The 17,195-nt window shown below is 43.4% G+C and overlaps 1 protein-coding gene across 1 annotated transcript; it reads left to right on the top strand.

Annotated features, from left to right (window-relative positions):
* The first annotated feature begins 8,364 nt into the window (after positions 1–8,364).
* SLC25A4 (solute carrier family 25 member 4) lies at positions 8,365–14,827 on the top strand. Its single transcript, XM_020802616.3, has 4 exons — positions 8,365–8,736; positions 10,496–10,982; positions 13,052–13,192; positions 13,810–14,827. Exons 1-4 carry the CDS (start codon positions 8,626–8,628, stop codon positions 13,965–13,967), a joined length of 897 nt encoding a protein of 298 aa, XP_020658275.1. The 5' UTR covers positions 8,365–8,625; the 3' UTR covers positions 13,968–14,827.
* Positions 14,828–17,195: the final 2,368 nt, after the last annotated feature.

Genomic DNA, 17,195 nt, shown 5'->3' on the forward strand with positions numbered 1-17,195 from the left:
TAATCATTGCTTACAAGCGTCCCTGCATTTTCACTCTGTGCCCATTCTCCAGAGAAGGAGAACAGAAAAACAATTAAAGAAAAAGGTATGAGGGGAAGAAAGATAGCTGCTGGGTAGTACTTGTCTACTAGGGTCTCAGAAGTATATTACATGAGGTCAGACCTTAAGCAAGGACTGCTCTGCCACCTAGTGGCAAGATGGCCTCAGCATTAATAAAATAACACAAAAGAAACTCTTGAGACAGCTTTAACAATTACGTTTTCTTTCAGCATGAGCTTGCAGACTATTGCAGACATAACAAAGTATCACCTGCCCATGATTTTGACTTCTGTTTTGTTCTTATATGGGCCAGTCACCGGAACCTACATTTCTGTATTATTCAGACTTAGGGTATAGAAGAGGACATTAGCTTCTGGGGGGAGAAAAAAGCAGCAGAGATCCTCAAAGCAAAACAAAGCAATAATTCAGCATCTGTATAGAGGAAAGTCAACACCAACAAGGTAAATATGTCACATATTGGATTAGAGTCTTTTCAATATCCATTTCTACAAGAAAGCAAATCACTGCCTTAAACATTGTAGGGCTTCTTCAGAAAGCCCAAGACAGATAGATAAAACTTTATTATGGTCAAAGACCAGCCACAAATAAAACATTGAAACATATAAATATACAGAGATATAGAAATATATTGGGATCAAATGCAAATACTCGGTTCTGAGGTGAACAACAACAGCATCAAAACATCTCCCCTAAAGCAATTCTAGAATTTCTAGCAGACCATGCTCTAACTACAGAGGCTCATCCGCTTTTAGGGCCCTTTTTCTAATGCCCATTGCAGCAATAAGAAATTTGGCAACTCTATGTGTAAGCATGGGATTGGAGTCAGACAGCAGCACTTGCATACATTGTTGCTCTGTACAACCGGGAAATCGGCCAATCAGAGGGGAAACAAGTTCTTCACGCACATCCTTGTAAAATGTGCACCGCAACAGGACCTGTTCAGTTGTGTCTATCTGCTCCATTCCACATGGGCAAAGCCCAGGGGATCTTTTTATACTGTCCCTCCTGCACTGCCAGAGTAAACGCCCTTCTATGCCTGGGCTGCTCCAACTGGGCAAAATAAGGTGCTACTGTAACATTGTATAAATTGTCCTCCCTAAGGTACAATTCTTTGCCCAAAAAAATCCATGGGTAGAAGTGGTTTACCATCCCCTTTTTCCGGGAGCACCCTGGGACTGTACAGCTTGCCCAAGGCCACACAGGCTGGCTCTAAGGCAAGTACAAAACAGGAAAGGAATTTCTTCAAGAACGTGAGGTGCTGGCTTGTGTCTGATTGTATCTGTGAGAATTCCTGGAAAGTTTTTTTCCAATACTTTCTACAACAAAAGCAAAAAGTACAGGAGAAAAGTATGCCTTGGAATGAAATCTCTCCAGAGATTGATGGCAGGAATAATATTAGAATGAGTAAGTTGCAAGGTTGTTCCAGGTCACTCGCTTTACAGCAGACACAGTATCCAGTTGCTACAACAGTGTGTTTGCCAAGAAGTCCTTGAGTTCTGGTTTCATTCCTAGGCAGGTGAAAAGTCAGCCCACAAGGCCAATGCTAATGTTCTCATAGTTTATTCAATGATCTACAGGGCAGCCCAAGGGAAATAGTCCCAGGAAAATAACCTCCCTGGTCTTATTGCAACTTCCTTTTAATCGTTCCAATCATCCACCTCTGAAAGTAGACTGGCATGAGGCAGGGGGGCTATACAGGACAGGAGTGGGGAAACCTATGGCTTTACAGATACAGTGGGGGCTCTGCTTAAGAACGTCCCTACTTAAGAACAATCCAACTTAAGAACAGCTCCATTTGCTAAATTTTGCTTCTACTTGAGAACAGAAATCCAAGATAAGAACAGGAAAAAAAACCTTTCCTGCTCTTTTTTTTAACCTTAAGTCATCTTAGGTTAAAAAAATTCTTCCCCTAGTGGTAGAGTACATATTAACCAGCTTTGCATTAGTTCTTATGGGAACTAATGCTTCAATGTACGAACGCACCTCTACATAACAAAAAAACAGCCAGAATGGATTAATTGGTTTTCAGTCCATTCCTATGGGAAATTTTGCTTCAATTTAAGAACGTTTCAACTTGAGAACACCATTCCAAAACTGATGAAGTTCTTAAGTAGAGGTTCCACTGTAGTTTCTATGGATGGAAAAGAGCAGATACGGATTAAATGGTTTTCAATGCATTCCTATGGGAAATGCAGATTCAACATAAGAACTTTTCAACTTGAGAACCACCTTCCAATACGGATTAAGTTCTTAAGTAGAGACCGCACTGTATTCCTATCTTACTGTTCCCAGAAATCTCAACCTTTGACTAGGCTATAGGGACTGGTGGGTATTACAGATCAGCAACATCAGAAGGCCCACAGGTTCTTCAATCCTTACCAGAGTTTACAAAAGTTATTTTTTTACATCTCCCAGAATACCTCAGACAGCATAGCTACTAAGGAATTTAAGGAGTTTAGGCTCAAAAGGTAAAACTCTAGCCTCAACACATGAAATAGAGTACAGCTGTTCATAGTATTAGTGTTGTGTTGTGTGTGAATCAATTATGACTTGTGGCAACCCTTTTCAGTGTTTTCCAGGTAACAATATTCAGAAGTGGATTGGCATTCCTTTCTTCTGGGGGTCCCTGAGAAAGTACAGCTTGCCTAAGCCCACGTAGGTTGGCTTTACCCACGGGACGCACAGAGGGGAATCAAATTCACAAACTCTGGCTTTGCAGACAGATATCTAAAGCACTGAGCTACCCAGCCAGCTGCTCTTCTATATAGTTGTGAAAAATACAGGAATTCTAATGTAAGTATGATTTAGTATACCGTGATGGACTAGGACCCTGGAGAACAGGGGTCGAATTTGCACTTGGCTATGGAAATTGACTGAGGGAGTGGAACTGGTGAAACCACTTCTTAAACATCTCACTTGCCTTGAAAGCTCTATGAGAATCGCTATAAATCGGTTCCAACTTGATGGCACAGAACACACAGACACAATGTAAGAAGAATACGTTGGGGCCTATAGAAATGGCTGATATACTTAAGATTCAATAAAAAAAAAGTCTGTACTTTGTAGAAGTAAAGAGTTCCACAATAACCCGTATGTCTAACAGATACAGATTTATAAGACTTTATTTGGCCATGATTCTCTATGGATTCAAAACTGTATTGTTTTGTGTATAGTACTATATTCTACATTTTGCTCTGTGGAAAACCAGAAGACCCCTGGTTAGAAAAAAATGTCATGGTAAATGCAGACTTTATAGACAGCTCATCAGAAGAACAGGAAAATCTGATTAAAGGCTGGTTAAATATATCTCAAGAGAAGCTTCTCACAACTCCCTGAATTTGCAAATTAGTTTGCTTCGTTTTGTGACTCACCTTCAGGACTTAAGCACGGGATTCTGTTAAGAGGCAGGAAAAAGGCTACAGATAAAAAAGCAATCAGTATGTGATGTATTAAATCTTTTTAAAATTATATTTAAATAATATTTGGGGAGAAAACAGAGAACAATTAAACAAAACAGAAAGGACATTTACAAACAGAGGAGGGGAAACAAAGTACAGTGGTGCCTCGCTAGACAGTTTTTTTTGCTAGACATTGACTTTTTACGATCGCTATAGTGATTCGCAAAACAGTGATTACTATGGGGGAATTTCACTGGACAATGTTTGGTCCCTGCTTCACAAACCAATTTTTGCTAGACGACTATTTTGACAGCTCCCTCCACGCTTGGAAAACAGGTGTTTTCAGGACCTAAGCTTCGCAAGACAGCGATTTAAACAGCTGATCGGCGGTTCGCAAAGCGGCTTTCCTATGGCCTATCTTCGCTAGACAACGACGATTCTTCCCCATTGGAACGCATTAAACAGGTTTCAATGCATTCCAATGGGGAGAAGCTTTTCGCTAGACAATGATTTCGCTAAACAGCTATTTCAGTTGAACAGATTATCATCGTCTAGCAAGGCACCACTGTATAAAGAAAAAATATAAAGCAACATTAACAACTATGGAAAACCACCAGAATCTGAAGAAATCTGAACACAGACTGAAGTGAAAGATGACTAAATGTCCACACCAGCACTATTCACACACAGTTCCTGTCCAAATGCCACCTTTTCAAATGTTAAATGAACTACAGGTATATGCTAGCTAGTCCATTGATTAATGTAGGATGAACACTTTTCCTTTCGGGGTTACACTATTAGTTATTTAACCACTACAAGGAGGTGGAGGATCCATTTGTTTTGACTGTTGTCTGATTTCCATTAAATAGGCCGGATGATTTAGCAAAATGTGTGCATCTGGAAAATTCAAAGATATCTCCAGTACAAAGTTAGTATACATAATTATTTTCCCAACAGGCAAAAAGTTATGACTGGACATAGCTAGAGCAAATGTTTAAGAGACACACTGGGTATATTACACTACCAACAATGAGCAAAGTCTGCTCAAGACTTTACTGAAAAGTTGTTCTGATGTCCAGTATATACAAAACATAATTTCAAGTGCAAAATGAGTAGGATACAGACCAGCCTTCTGCAGCTTGATAGTCTGCAAATATTGGAGTGCAAGCCCTAGATTCCCTCAGCCATCTATGATGTTATGCATAATGGTGTAATGTTGGCTGATGTGTTCAGGAACTTGTAGTCCAATATCTCTCTAGAGAGGACAAGGTTGAGTTAGGCTGAACAAATTTCACAATATTGGCCATACAGAATTTAGATCCAAGGTGGGCAACCAGAAGCCTCTAGAGGCTGTTGGACTACAACTCCCATTGTTCCTCACAATTGGGTGTGCTGGCTAAGGTGATGGGAATTGCAGTCCCAGATGTTAGGAGGGCCACATGCTGTCCACTCCAATGTAGAAACAAAGATCTATAAATAAAAGAAACACAATGGCAGAAGATGGGCTGGAGGTGTTTAGGTGGAAACTGAGAAATCAAGCAAGCATGCTTAACATTCCCAACCTATTGCCCTCCCAATGTTTTAAACTAGTGGTTCCCAACCTTGGGTAACCCAGATGTTCTTGGACTGCAGTTCCCAGAATCCTTCACCACCAGCAGTGCTGACTGAGGTTTTGGGGAGATGCAGTCAAAGAATACCTGGGTCACCAAAGGTTCAGAAGCATTGTTTTAGACTATCATAAACTTCACCACCATGATTAATAGGCAATAAGGATGGGAGCTGTCGTTTTAAGCGTTCATGGAACATCCAACTGGAGAAGGCTGATCTACTCTAATGATGAGAACCATACCTAAAGGACATTACAGTTGTACACTGCTTGAGAAATACAGTATGTTATTTTCACACCAGAGATATCCAGGCATATTTTCTAAGACATAAGTATTAGGTGGAGTTGGATGGGATTGCAGACTTGAAGGTCATTTCAGATTCTCCTTTATAACATGTTTGTATGCTGTGATTACTGTAGGTCTCCACCTTTTATACTAATCATTGTATATTGTTTGTAACAGAAGTTTATGGGTAGTTGTGTTTACTTCCATGCTATGAAAAGCTGCTGATTTCTATTCTTCAAGCTGTTAGCAAACGCACAGAAAACAGGTCTTGTGCTGGCGTTTCTAGAGGTCACTAACACATTTGTACCTTTTAGCCCTACAGTATAGGCTTTATTGTAGCTAGTACTCCAGGCTATAGAAGTAGTATGCAATGTAGTCCAACGTTGTGACTTTTATTGAGCTAACATAGAAGTCAAATCTTTAACCTCTTGTGTCAAAAATGCCTGTCCAGCAAATACTGCAGAGTTTATTTCAGTCCACTTACAAGATGTCAGCAAGTAAGCATGTCACACTGCATGCAAGCACCTCCTGTGCTCACATTTCACATTTAGAGTTACGAACTTTCCGTTTCCTAGTCATGTGCTCCTGCAGCCCTGCTCTTGCCTCCTTCCCAGCTAAAAGTGACATTTGGGTTCTGATCACATGCAGCAGTTGTCCTTAGCAGACAGTTCCAGGAAAAGAGAAATAATTCGTCCTCCTCCTGACATCCACGGTGGAGAGAAACTGATGGCAACAGAAAGAGGCTCAGCAAAACTTTATACTTTGCCATTTATTCTGCAAGCAATTTCCTTGCTCTTCTCCCAAATTCTAATCTTTGGATCAATATCTTAAATATGGATATGCATTCCTCCATTACCTTTCAGAGTAACCATACATGCAAACAGAATTATAAAGGCAAAGCATATCTGTACACGAGAAAGAGTACCATAACTTATGTTATTTGCCATGTGTGTACCCTTCTTCTCTTACCCTGATGGCATGCATGACTCTCCTCCATCTCCACCCCACTTTATCCTCACAATGACCCCGTGTAGTAGTAGGTCAGGCTGAGAGAGTATGACTGACTCAGGTTCATCCAATGACCTTGATGGCAGAATGGTGTACCCAGATCTCCTCACTCGAAATCCGAACCATTGGAAAAGATTTATACTGGCAAGCAATTGACAGCTCAGGTAGAAAGTGGTGGGTAGGCATTCTCAATATAATGGACATATCAGAAGGCAGCCCTCACTATGCTCACTTGAAATTAAAATATATTTTAAGATAGCAGGACCATATCTTGTATGCAAAAGACAGCTCCCGAGTCTTTAAGTGAGAAGGGAGAATGTTAGCTACAGCATCTTTCATCCCCACATGACCCGAAGCATCTGCAAAATTCCTTTTCCTATGCAAATTTTAAGGCTACAGGAGCCTTGTCTTGCTTTACATACCGTGTGGCCTTGAGCAAGCTGCACAGTTGCAGGATACCTCCCAGTAGAGAATGGTAAACCACTTATGAAAACTCTCTACCTAGAACCCCCCCTCCCAAAAAAAGCTTGCTATAAATCAGAATTGATTTGATGCCACATCATTATCATTGTTATTATTACTGTTATTATTATTGAGATACCACCATGTATATCAAGAATTTTGCTAACGTTTTCCACAGGGTTTGTTATAAAACTAGGTTATTAGTTTTCTTAGCAATCTGTTGTGTTTTTAACAAGTTCTATGCTACACAGAAGGTCAAGAACCTGTTTCATTCACCTGGAGGGTCCACCAATTATGGAGGAATCTTCAACTAATTATTTTCTGTGGTTCAGGTATCTGTTTAAGACACTGGAGACCATGGGGGGGGGGAAGGTGGCGTATTGAAAGCAAAAGTTCACCAAGCAGGACAAGTACGTTACTAGGATGGAACTCTCATTGCACCCAATTGAAGGTGTAAATTACTGAGCTCATATTTGAAGACCAGGCTCAAAAGTTATTGCTTCCCCAATCTAGCACCTTCTAAATATGTTTGACTACAACTCCTGCCACCTCCTACTTACCCTTCACCTCTGGCTGTCTGGTAATGGGACCTACTACTGAACCCATCCAGAGGCCATCAAGTGGGGGGGGGGGAATGCTGTGCAACGCAATTCTTGTTACAATATGTTAGTCCATTTGTAGAAACCATTGCCATGTTTCCTGTCTTAGCACATTAAAAAAATTTTTGGTCTACATTGTGTGTCAATTGTTGGAAGCCATTTCTGGAAAAACTGATTTGCAAGTAACGTAAAAAAAACAAAACACACACACACACAATTTAGCACCTCTCAGGTAGTATGATAGGAATAAACAGTTATATTATGTCCATTCACATATAGGTGTGAATGGTTGAAGGCGGTAGGGAATCAGGAAGATCAAATGCGAGATGGATGGGCTTCGTAAAGGAAGCCAAAGGCTGGAGTTTTCAGGAGCTGGGCAGGGCTGTTGAGGACAGGACAGGCTGGACATCGCGACTTGACAGCAGGTAACCACGTCGTGCGTATGCAGCTGCATTTACGTGAATGCAGACACAGATGCTGTCTTGCGCGTACGTGTGAATGAATGGATCACGGTATAAAACCACAAACCCCTGGGAGAAACGGCTGTTTCTATAAGCATCCCGACTGCCCTAACGACCCTGAAGAGAAGAACGCTTTTACGGTGGCGGCGGATGCTGGCTTGCCCGGAGGGGCTGGCGCTTCGGCGCTCCTGTTCACCTCGGCCAGTGGCGCTTGGAGAGGACGCTGCCGCCCGCCCCGTCAAAGGGTGAACGCCTTTGCCCGAGGCACTGGCGGCCCTCGCCCGCCTCCCGCCTTCCTTCCCCCCCCCCCTCCGCCCGGGGAGCCGTCCTGCGCCTCCTCGCCGGCGCTATTAATAGCCCCCCACCGCGAGCACATGCCGTGACATTGCGTTCTCCAAGAGGGGACCCGATAACTTTAGTTTGCCCTTGCCGACGTCCCTCGCGCCAGGGCTAGCCCTGTGGGAAAGAACAGCATGGCGGCTTTGCCCCGATGCCCCTTCACGGGCCGGGGGGTCCTAGCCAATGTACGCGCGGACCGGCCCCCCGAGGGGCCCTTCCTCTTATCGCGAGACCCACAGGGGCTATAAATAGGTGGAAAAGGTAAAGGACGGTCCATTTGGATCGCGGGGGGCGCAGCTGGGTGGGGAGGTGTCTGGGGACAGCTGCCTGAATTTAAAAAAAAGAAGAAGAAACCTCAAAAGCTCCAGGAAGGGAGTCAGTGTCTCGCTCTGATTTTGGCCCCGTCATGGCTGACCAAGCTCTCAGTTTCCTTAAAGACTTTTTGGCTGGTGGCGTTGCTGCTGCCATTTCCAAAACTGCCGTAGCGCCCATTGAAAGAGTGAAATTGCTGCTACAGGTAAGGCGGAACCACTGCGTTTCTCAGTCGGGATGAGATTCCGGGAGGGAAAAATTAACTCCCACCTGTTGCTGGAAAAAAACTGCATCGTTCTATGACATTCTTCCGAAGGTCAATGTCAAAAAACAGGGACGGTTCTCCCAGACTGAGTTACTGTTGGCACCGTAGCTCATGAACTCTTTTAAAGAAATGATGGTAATGATGACAAGAGTTCAGCCTTCGGAAGGATATATAGACTTTATATGTCTAAGGAACATGCTTTCTCCAGTGGAACTACATGCGTAGATGTATGAGTCCGGAGTGGAGGAGAAATTCTAGTGTCAGATGGGTGCAAGAGAGAAGTGACTAAATATAGAAACTCCACTTGCACGGTTCTGGTTACATGGACTAGCACAGCTCTTCCCCTCCCTCTGCCTCTCTTTATAGCACAGATCCGCAAGTGTGCTGAGTGTTGGGATAACAAATGCCTTCCAACATGAAGCGTTTTCCCCCTCTGTGTGTATATACTGATATAGATATAGGCCATTCAATATCTTGTTCAGTATTTACATGTGTAAAACTCTAGCTGCAGAGCCTGCCTTGTGATCTGATGAGATAGATGCTGGGAGTGTGCCTGGTCACATTCAATCAGTACTTTGTCAGGTCAGTGCAGCAGCTTCCACAGGTGGAGCATCGCACACACATAAGTTTTGAACAGGAGATGGCTTTACTCATTAAATCAAGAGTATGTATCATGAAAACTAAAACTCAGTGTACTAAAAATTCTGCTCAAAATCCTAACATTCCCTAGAGGGGGAGCCATCTAGTCTAATGAGCAACTTAAAGACTAACCAATTTTTATTTGACATACATTGTCGTGGACCATAGCCTACTTCTAGATATGCAAAATCCACTAGGAATGAAACTACAGAAGTGGCACTTGCACACATATTTTTATTTGTGAGCACTCCTGGCTGCATTTCTGTCCTGCCCTTCCTCCAGTGAGCTTGAGGGCTGTGTATGCATGCCTCTTTGTCCTTACTTTATCCTCACATTGACCCTATGATGTGGGTCAGGCTGAATGAGAGTGACTGTCCTGTGGTCACCCTTGGAGCTTCATGGCAGCATGCACTTGAACCTGAAAAAGTCCCACTGAAAAAAAATCCCACTCTGACATTTAACTAATCCAAGGTGTGTGTTTTGCTGTGAGATCAATGGTTTCACAGTGGAGTAGAGGTCAGTTGAAGGACTTTTCTTGAGATGGCCACAGAAATGGAAGAAAGCATGGATATTGTCCTTTTTATATAGTATATACCTTTTTTTTTCTTATCAAGGCAATTATGAGGAAATCAAGATGGCACATATCTCGCCAAGGAAAACATAATTATTTGATTAGGGTTGGAGGCAAGAGAAATGACCCTGTTCTGATACAAGTTATTTTAGCTATAGATTCTGTGTAACTCTTTTGCAGGTACGATGTGTTAAGTGCTATCAATCTCAGATATGTTTGAAAGGGTAGCTGTAGTCTGTTGTAGGAAAAACAGCAGGGCTTTGTGGGACCTTAAAGATGAACATGTTTTATTTGGTATAACTTTTTGCGAACTGCATCCCACTTCTTCAAAGGAAAGGAGATGATCAGCTTTGGCACTGAAAGAGAAGGCTTCCAGTGCAAATATAGGAATGGGTGTCTCGTTATGTAGAGACCTTGTACACCCTGTCATGGGTCAGCATCATCATTTCCCCACCTCCCCTTCTCTACTCCACCCATTTTCTTTAACAGGTCCAGCATGCCAGCCAACAGATCACAGCCGCAACCCAATACAAAGGGATCATAGACTGTGTGGTAAGGATCCCCAAGGAGCAGGGCATCATTTCCTTCTGGAGAGGCAACTTGGCCAATGTCATCCGATACTTCCCCACCCAAGCCCTCAACTTTGCCTTCAAGGACAAATACAAGCAGATCTTCCTCGGGGGTGTGGACAGGCACAAGCAATTCTGGCGCTACTTTGCAGGCAACCTGGCCTCCGGGGGTGCTGCTGGAGCCACTTCACTTTGCTTTGTTTACCCTCTGGATTTCGCCCGGACCAGGCTAGCTGCCGACGTGGGCAAAGGGCTGAATGAGAGGCAGTTCACTGGGCTGGGCAACTGTATTGCCAAGATCTACAAATCAGATGGCCTCAGGGGTCTCTACCAGGGATTCAATGTGTCAGTCCAGGGCATCATCATTTACAGAGCAGCATATTTTGGCGTCTATGATACAGCTAAGGGTAAGCAAGGGGTGTCTGGTGAGGTTGGCAGAGGTATTGAAATTTGGCAGAACATGGTCTAGACTTGGATTTAGTTGATTGGATTATTAAATATTTGCCAGTAGTTCCTTCTTGGCTTGATAGGCTGATGACAGTCTCTGAGTAAGCTAACTAAATTATACCACTGCAGCTTTGGCCTTCACCTTGAAAAATCCCTATGGACTTTCTTGTGCTAGCCTCAGAAAAGCTTCTTATCATTTGGCAAACTCCCTCCGTCATGTAATACTCCCTCACATAGACAAAATGCCTTTTTAAAAGGGAGACACAGCTGAATACCTCATTAAAGTTAAAGATGCCCTAGTTGCCAAAGAACACATTTCTTTAATGTTCAATTGATAGTAGAGATCTGGCAGAAACAGCCATTTTAAAAGAGAATGTAGTGGTAGTATGGGAGAGCCAGCATAGTGCAGTGCCATGGATCCCCAGCAACATTCTCTCTAAGCCGCACAGGCATGCTGGCATGCAGCTGAGCATTGGTGTGCTCAGCTGACTCAGTTATGTCCAGAACTCCACAGGCAGGGAGCGGAGCCTCTGTGCAGCTTTGCAGAAAATTAGAGAGAACGTTGGTCCCCAGATGTTCTTGGACTACAACTCCTAGATATCCTGGCCAGCACAGCTAGTGGTGAAGACGTCTGGGAGATTTAGTTCAAGAATATCTGAGGACCCAAGGTTGAGAACCACTAGTACAGTGGATAGAGTGATGGGCTAGGAGGCAGGAGGCATGGGTTCAAATGTCTTCTTGGCCATGGAAACTCACTTGCAGGCAGTACTAGTAAAACCTCTCCTTAAATATCTCACATACAGTGGGGTCTCTACTTAAGAACTTAATCCGTATTGGAAGGTGGTTCTCAAGTTGAAAAGTTCTTATGTTGAATCTGCATTTCCCATAGGAACGCATTGAAAACCATTTAATCCGTATCTGCTCTTTTCCATCCGTAGAAACTACAGTGGAACCTCTACTTAAGAACTTAATCCGTTTTGGAATGGTGTTCTTAAGTTGAAACGTTCTTAAGTTGAAGCAAAATTTCCCATAGGAATGGACTGAAAACCAATTAATCCGTTCTGGCTGTTTTTTTGTTATGTAGAGGTGCATTCGTACATTGAAGCATTAGTTCCCATAGGAACTAATGCAAAGCTGGCTAATACGTACTCTACCACTAGGGGGAGAATTTTTTGTAACCTAAGATGACCTAAGGTTAAAAAAAGAGCAGGAAAGGTTTTTTTTCCTGTTCTTATCTTGGATTTCTGTTCTCAAGTAGAAACAAAATTTAGCAAATGGAGCTGTTCTTAAGTTGGATTGTTCTTAAGTAGGGACGTTCTTAAGTAGAGACCCTACTGTACCTTAAATACTCTACTAGGAGCACTATTAGTCAGGTGCAACTTGACAGCACATCATAATAATAACAACAACAATAATTAGTGTAGACCATTACAATGCTGGATTAGGACTATGGAGTTCTGGGTTCACAAATCTGTTGATTCATAAAATCCAGCAGCACAATTCTGTACATGGTTGCTCAGAATTAAGCCCCATTGAGGCACAGAGTTCTGGCTGTCACTCTCTGCAAGGGCAGGCCTAAATTTACAGGCCTGTTAGGAGAAGATTTAATAATATCCTATTTTCCACGCTGAGCTTCTTGGGGGAAGAATGTGCTTAGCAGACTCATAGCTCTCCCTCAGAGTACAAAGCAACAGTATCCTCCTGCATCACAACTGATTTTTTTCTGTGACATGGTTAAAGAAGTACTTCCAGTACAAACTTTAGGCACCCTAAACCTGACTGTTATTGAAATCTGTTTTTATCTCTTTCAGACAATCATGTAAAATAATTCCTCTGCAGTTCTCTTGTCACTAAATTATGTGTTTCTCTGCTGTGTGGATTTGCATTAATAGAATGTGACGCACAACTTGTCTGGCATTGTGATCTTGTCTGTGAGTGACGCAGAAGCAGTGAGATGTTACTAACAGCTTTCTCTCCCTCTGCCCTTGTGTCCTGGGCATCTCTTTGGGCAATCTGCTCTTGATGACAGGTATGCTGCCTGACCCGAAGAACGTGCACATTGTTGTGAGTTGGATGATAGCCCAGAGTGTAACTGCTGTCGCTGGGCTGGTATCCTATCCTTTTGACACTGTCCGACGTAGGATGATGATGCAGTCTGGCAGGAAAGGAGGTGAGAACATAAGCCTTTGTTTTAAAATAATTTTAAATAAATAATTTTCATTTTCTTTCCTTTCAGGTTTTTTTCCCCATTCTTGAAAGGGTTGAGGAAATTGGGAGACTTAAAGTAGGAACCTTCCCATCTTAAGAAGTAAAATGGAAACAGATGTAATTTGAGCAACTCTATTTATGTAGAAGACCATTCATCTCAAAGTACATACTGATTTTGTGCTAGATCAGTATGTATAGAATTACAGCCTTAATAATATTAAGAATTTTTCTTTGAGCAATGCCATTTGATTCCAGGGTTTGGTTCCAAAATGTTTATATAGCAGCCAGAATACCCCACCCACCTGCTGGCCATTCATTTGGACTTTTTCCAATCTCTACTTAGTCCCAGAATATGGTGATACATATAAATGTGTTTGAAAGACAGGGGTGGGGGATAGTTTCATTGTTAACCTTGTTGAAGTTAGTGTAAGTGAAGACTGGAGAACAGCATTTTTTAAAAAAAGTTTTGAGCAGTGGGATTGGAGGGGAGCATTGTGCATTGCTTTCCAATGTTTGTTTTCTCTGCATAAGACACCTTTGGTTACAAGATAATTTACCTGCACATGTTATCTTCCACAGCTGATATCATGTACAAGGGCACAATTGACTGCTGGAAGAAAATAGCGAAAGATGAAGGAGGCAAAGCTTTCTTCAAAGGCGCCTGGTCCAATGTGTTGAGAGGAATGGGTGGCGCTTTTGTATTAGTCTTGTATGACGAGATCAAGAAATATGTTTAAGAGAATCAAGCCACTTGATTCAAACGTTCTGTTTTTGTAATGTATCTACATGTGGTTTTGACGGGCATCTAAATATTTCCTAGGGAAACAGATGGCTATGTGGGGCAAACTGAGATGAGAGATCAGGTTGCTTGTATTGTAAGATGGGCCAATGGTTGTTCATTAGATCACAATCACAACATTTTTGTATGGAAAATTGAAGAGGCCTTTGTGTATATAAAAATACATTTGACAAATATCAGTAATATATTCCTATGTTATAAGTACCTTTCTGGATGATGGCTTGTTGCACAAGATTTAAAGAACTAGAAATGTGAATGCAATAAATACTATATGTAAAATCTCTGGTTTTTTTCCCCCTGTTTATGGCAAATCCTCTGTAGGCATAGCTTCAAGGATTGTGGCATTTGAAACACATGAAGAGTGTGTGTGGGGGCAACTCTTCTACTCACAAATTTTTGCCAGCAAATTACATGTGGCTGCTGAACAAGGGCTACACATCTCTCACTTGCAGCAGCAACAAAATAGTCATTTCATTATTATTTTTTGGCCATCTTTCTTCCAATATAGGGACCCAAGATGGCTCACAAATTATTTAAAAACAGTTATAAAAACACAGTATGTTATATTAAGAATAATTGCATGTATACACTCATGTTCTATTACTAGCCCCAGCTAGAGTAGGTGCATTAGCTCTGCATGATTTGCGTAAGGATTGACTTAAAATCCAGCAATTGATTCAACTGGTCTGCTTTCATTGGGACAGGCAGTAAGACCTAAGACACTAATTTGAAATCACACATGAGTAATCAGTGAAACATACAGTATTCTGCAGTAAAACTCTTCTTGTAACACTTAAACTGGGAGTGTGTCTTGTATAGCCATGGTGACTATGAGTCTGTTTTGTTTCATTGGGAAGTGATAGACGCATCCTGAGGTGGCAAAAAATAATAATCAGTGCTGGGTGTGAGGGTTCTGTAGTCGGCTCCAACTCTTTTTTCAAAGAATATACCCGCTCTTCTTGGTTTGGAAATGGGGGGTAACATTTATTGGGTATCAACAATCCGGTATCAATAAAACCATTCCAAACATTCTCCCCCTTTGACAACAGGTTTGAAGGGGGTTTCCAGTTGTCGATTTTGAAAGGGTTCTTACACTGGCTATTCCAGGGTCCAGGCCACTCGGGGGTGGGGGGGTTAGATGTCAGTAATAATCCCTGCTCTTATCGAATGTCCACCTAGTCACACTCCCTAGGGGGTTCACCCGTCTCCCATGGGACTCCAGAAACTCTCTCTGTTGGTTCTCCCAAATTCTCCATTCTAATCTCTCCCTCCATTCTCTTTCCTCTCTCTCTCTTTCCTCTCTCAACTTCCTCCTCCACTCCTTAGTCTCTCGTTCAACCCAGTATGATGGCTTGGGGTTTAACTCACGCTTCCTCCGAGCATCCGCTTCTTCCTTGGGGACACCCAGTTTCTCTGTCCTCCCTGTCCGTGGATCTTTCACCCAGATCCATTCCCAGCCTACTGGCAACTCCCCCCCTTTTTATATCCCCTAACCCCACTATGTCCCGCCTTATTTCTCCCATGCCCACCGAGATAATCCTGGGTTCTGTGATCATGAGTCCTTTCAAATCTCCATCCAAATTCCCTGGATCCTGTCTGGGAGGTCTTGTCTTCTGGGATGAGGGAACTGGTGGGGTCTGGCTCTCTTTCTCAGCAGTTGGCGGGAGGGACAGCACTTCCAAGAGAGGGGTTTCTCTCCTTCCTTCTTACATACCCCCCCATTCAAGAGGGCCATCCACTCCACCTCACTCTGCTGAAAAAATAGTCTACGCTAGGATGTTCTTTCCCCTTTCTGTATTGTATGGTGAAGGCAAAGGGCTGGAGGGCAAGATACCAATGCGTGAGACAGGGGTTAGTGTCTGTCATCTGTGGTAACCACTGTAGAGGGGCATGGTAGCACTGTGGGTTAAATCGCAGAAGCCTCTGTGCTGTAAGGTCTGTAGATCTTCAGCTGTAAGATCGAATCCACGTGATGGAGTGAGTGCCCGTCACTTGTCCCAGCTCCCGCCAACCTAGTGGTTCTAAAACATGCAAATGCAAGTAGATAAATGGGGACCACCTCAGTGGGAAGGTAACAGCGATCCGTGTCTTAAGTCACACTGGCCATGTGACCACGGAAGATTGTATTCGGACAAATGCTGGCTCTATGGCTTGGAAACGGGGATGAGCACTGCCCCCTAGAGTCGAACACGACTGGACAAAAACTGTCAAGGGGAACCTTTACCTTTACCTTTAAAAACTGTAAGGGAGCGTGGTCCATCACCAGGGTAAAGCCCCCCCCCCCAGCAAATAATATCTGAGAGCATGAGCAGCCCATTTTATAGCTAGGGCTTCTCTTTCAATTACAGCATACTTTCTCGAGGGGTCAACTTGCGACTCAGATATAAGACTGGATACTCTACACCAGGGGTGTCCAACCTTTCACCTTCCCTGGGCCACATTAGAAGATGAAAATTTGGTTTGGGCCGCACATACATTTGGTTTGGGCCGCATGGGGGGCAGCCCTAGCCTTCCTCTGCAGCCCTGCTCCAAGCACGCTTACCGGCAGCTGCGATCGTAGACAGCAGAGGCTGCCAGCTTCAACTCCGGCGGCTTTATGGGGCCAGGAGGGGGTCTGCCTATTGACGGGGACGGTGCAATGCAGTCACGCAGCCCCCCTGTCCCCTCCCCTCCCACTCCTTCCTTCCTTCCCTCTCCCCCCCCACCGTTGTGACGTGCCCCAGCCGCATTCCGGCCGCAAGCGCCGGCAGTGTAACTTGAAACTTTGGAATTTCTTTCAAAATAAAAAATTGCACTGGGAGGCATTATGAGCTGACCTGGGCCGCATGCGGCCCTCGGACCGCAGGTTGGACAAGCCTGCTCTACACCATTGCGCACCTGAGACAGCACTGTCCCCAGACCACAATCTGATGCATCCGTAAACAGGACAAAGAGGAGATTGAAATTGGGGGTAAACCTGGTCGGAAGTTCACGCAAAATAGATTTAAGAGTTTGGAAAGCACTTTCTTTAGATTCTCCCCACTGAACCCACTGGAGTGCCCGCTTCTTGGTTATGTCTGTCAAAGGAGTGGCTAGGGTGGAGAATTGGGGCACGAATCGTTGATAGTATCCCACTAGCCCCAGGAATTGCTGCAGCTCTCTCTTGGTATGTGGCCGGTACCATTGG

This window comes from Pogona vitticeps, chromosome 5 (genome assembly GCF_051106095.1).
Source record: "Pogona vitticeps strain Pit_001003342236 chromosome 5, PviZW2.1, whole genome shotgun sequence".
Classification (NCBI taxonomy): domain Eukaryota; kingdom Metazoa; phylum Chordata; class Lepidosauria; order Squamata; family Agamidae; genus Pogona; species Pogona vitticeps.

What these genes read in the sequence shown, in the direction of transcription:
- SLC25A4 (XM_020802616.3), top strand. Translation starts at nt 8,626, where the DNA reads ATGGCTGACCAAGCTCTCAGTTTCCTTAAAGACTTTTTGGCTGGTGGC. An exon ending in CGTCTATGATACAGCTAAGG is followed by an intron (nt 10,983 to 13,051) that starts GTAAGCAAGGGG and finishes TCTTGATGACAG; the next exon opens with GTATGCTGCCTGACCCGAAG. An exon ending in GCAGTCTGGCAGGAAAGGAG is followed by an intron (nt 13,193 to 13,809) that starts GTGAGAACATAA and finishes TATCTTCCACAG; the next exon opens with CTGATATCATGTACAAGGGC.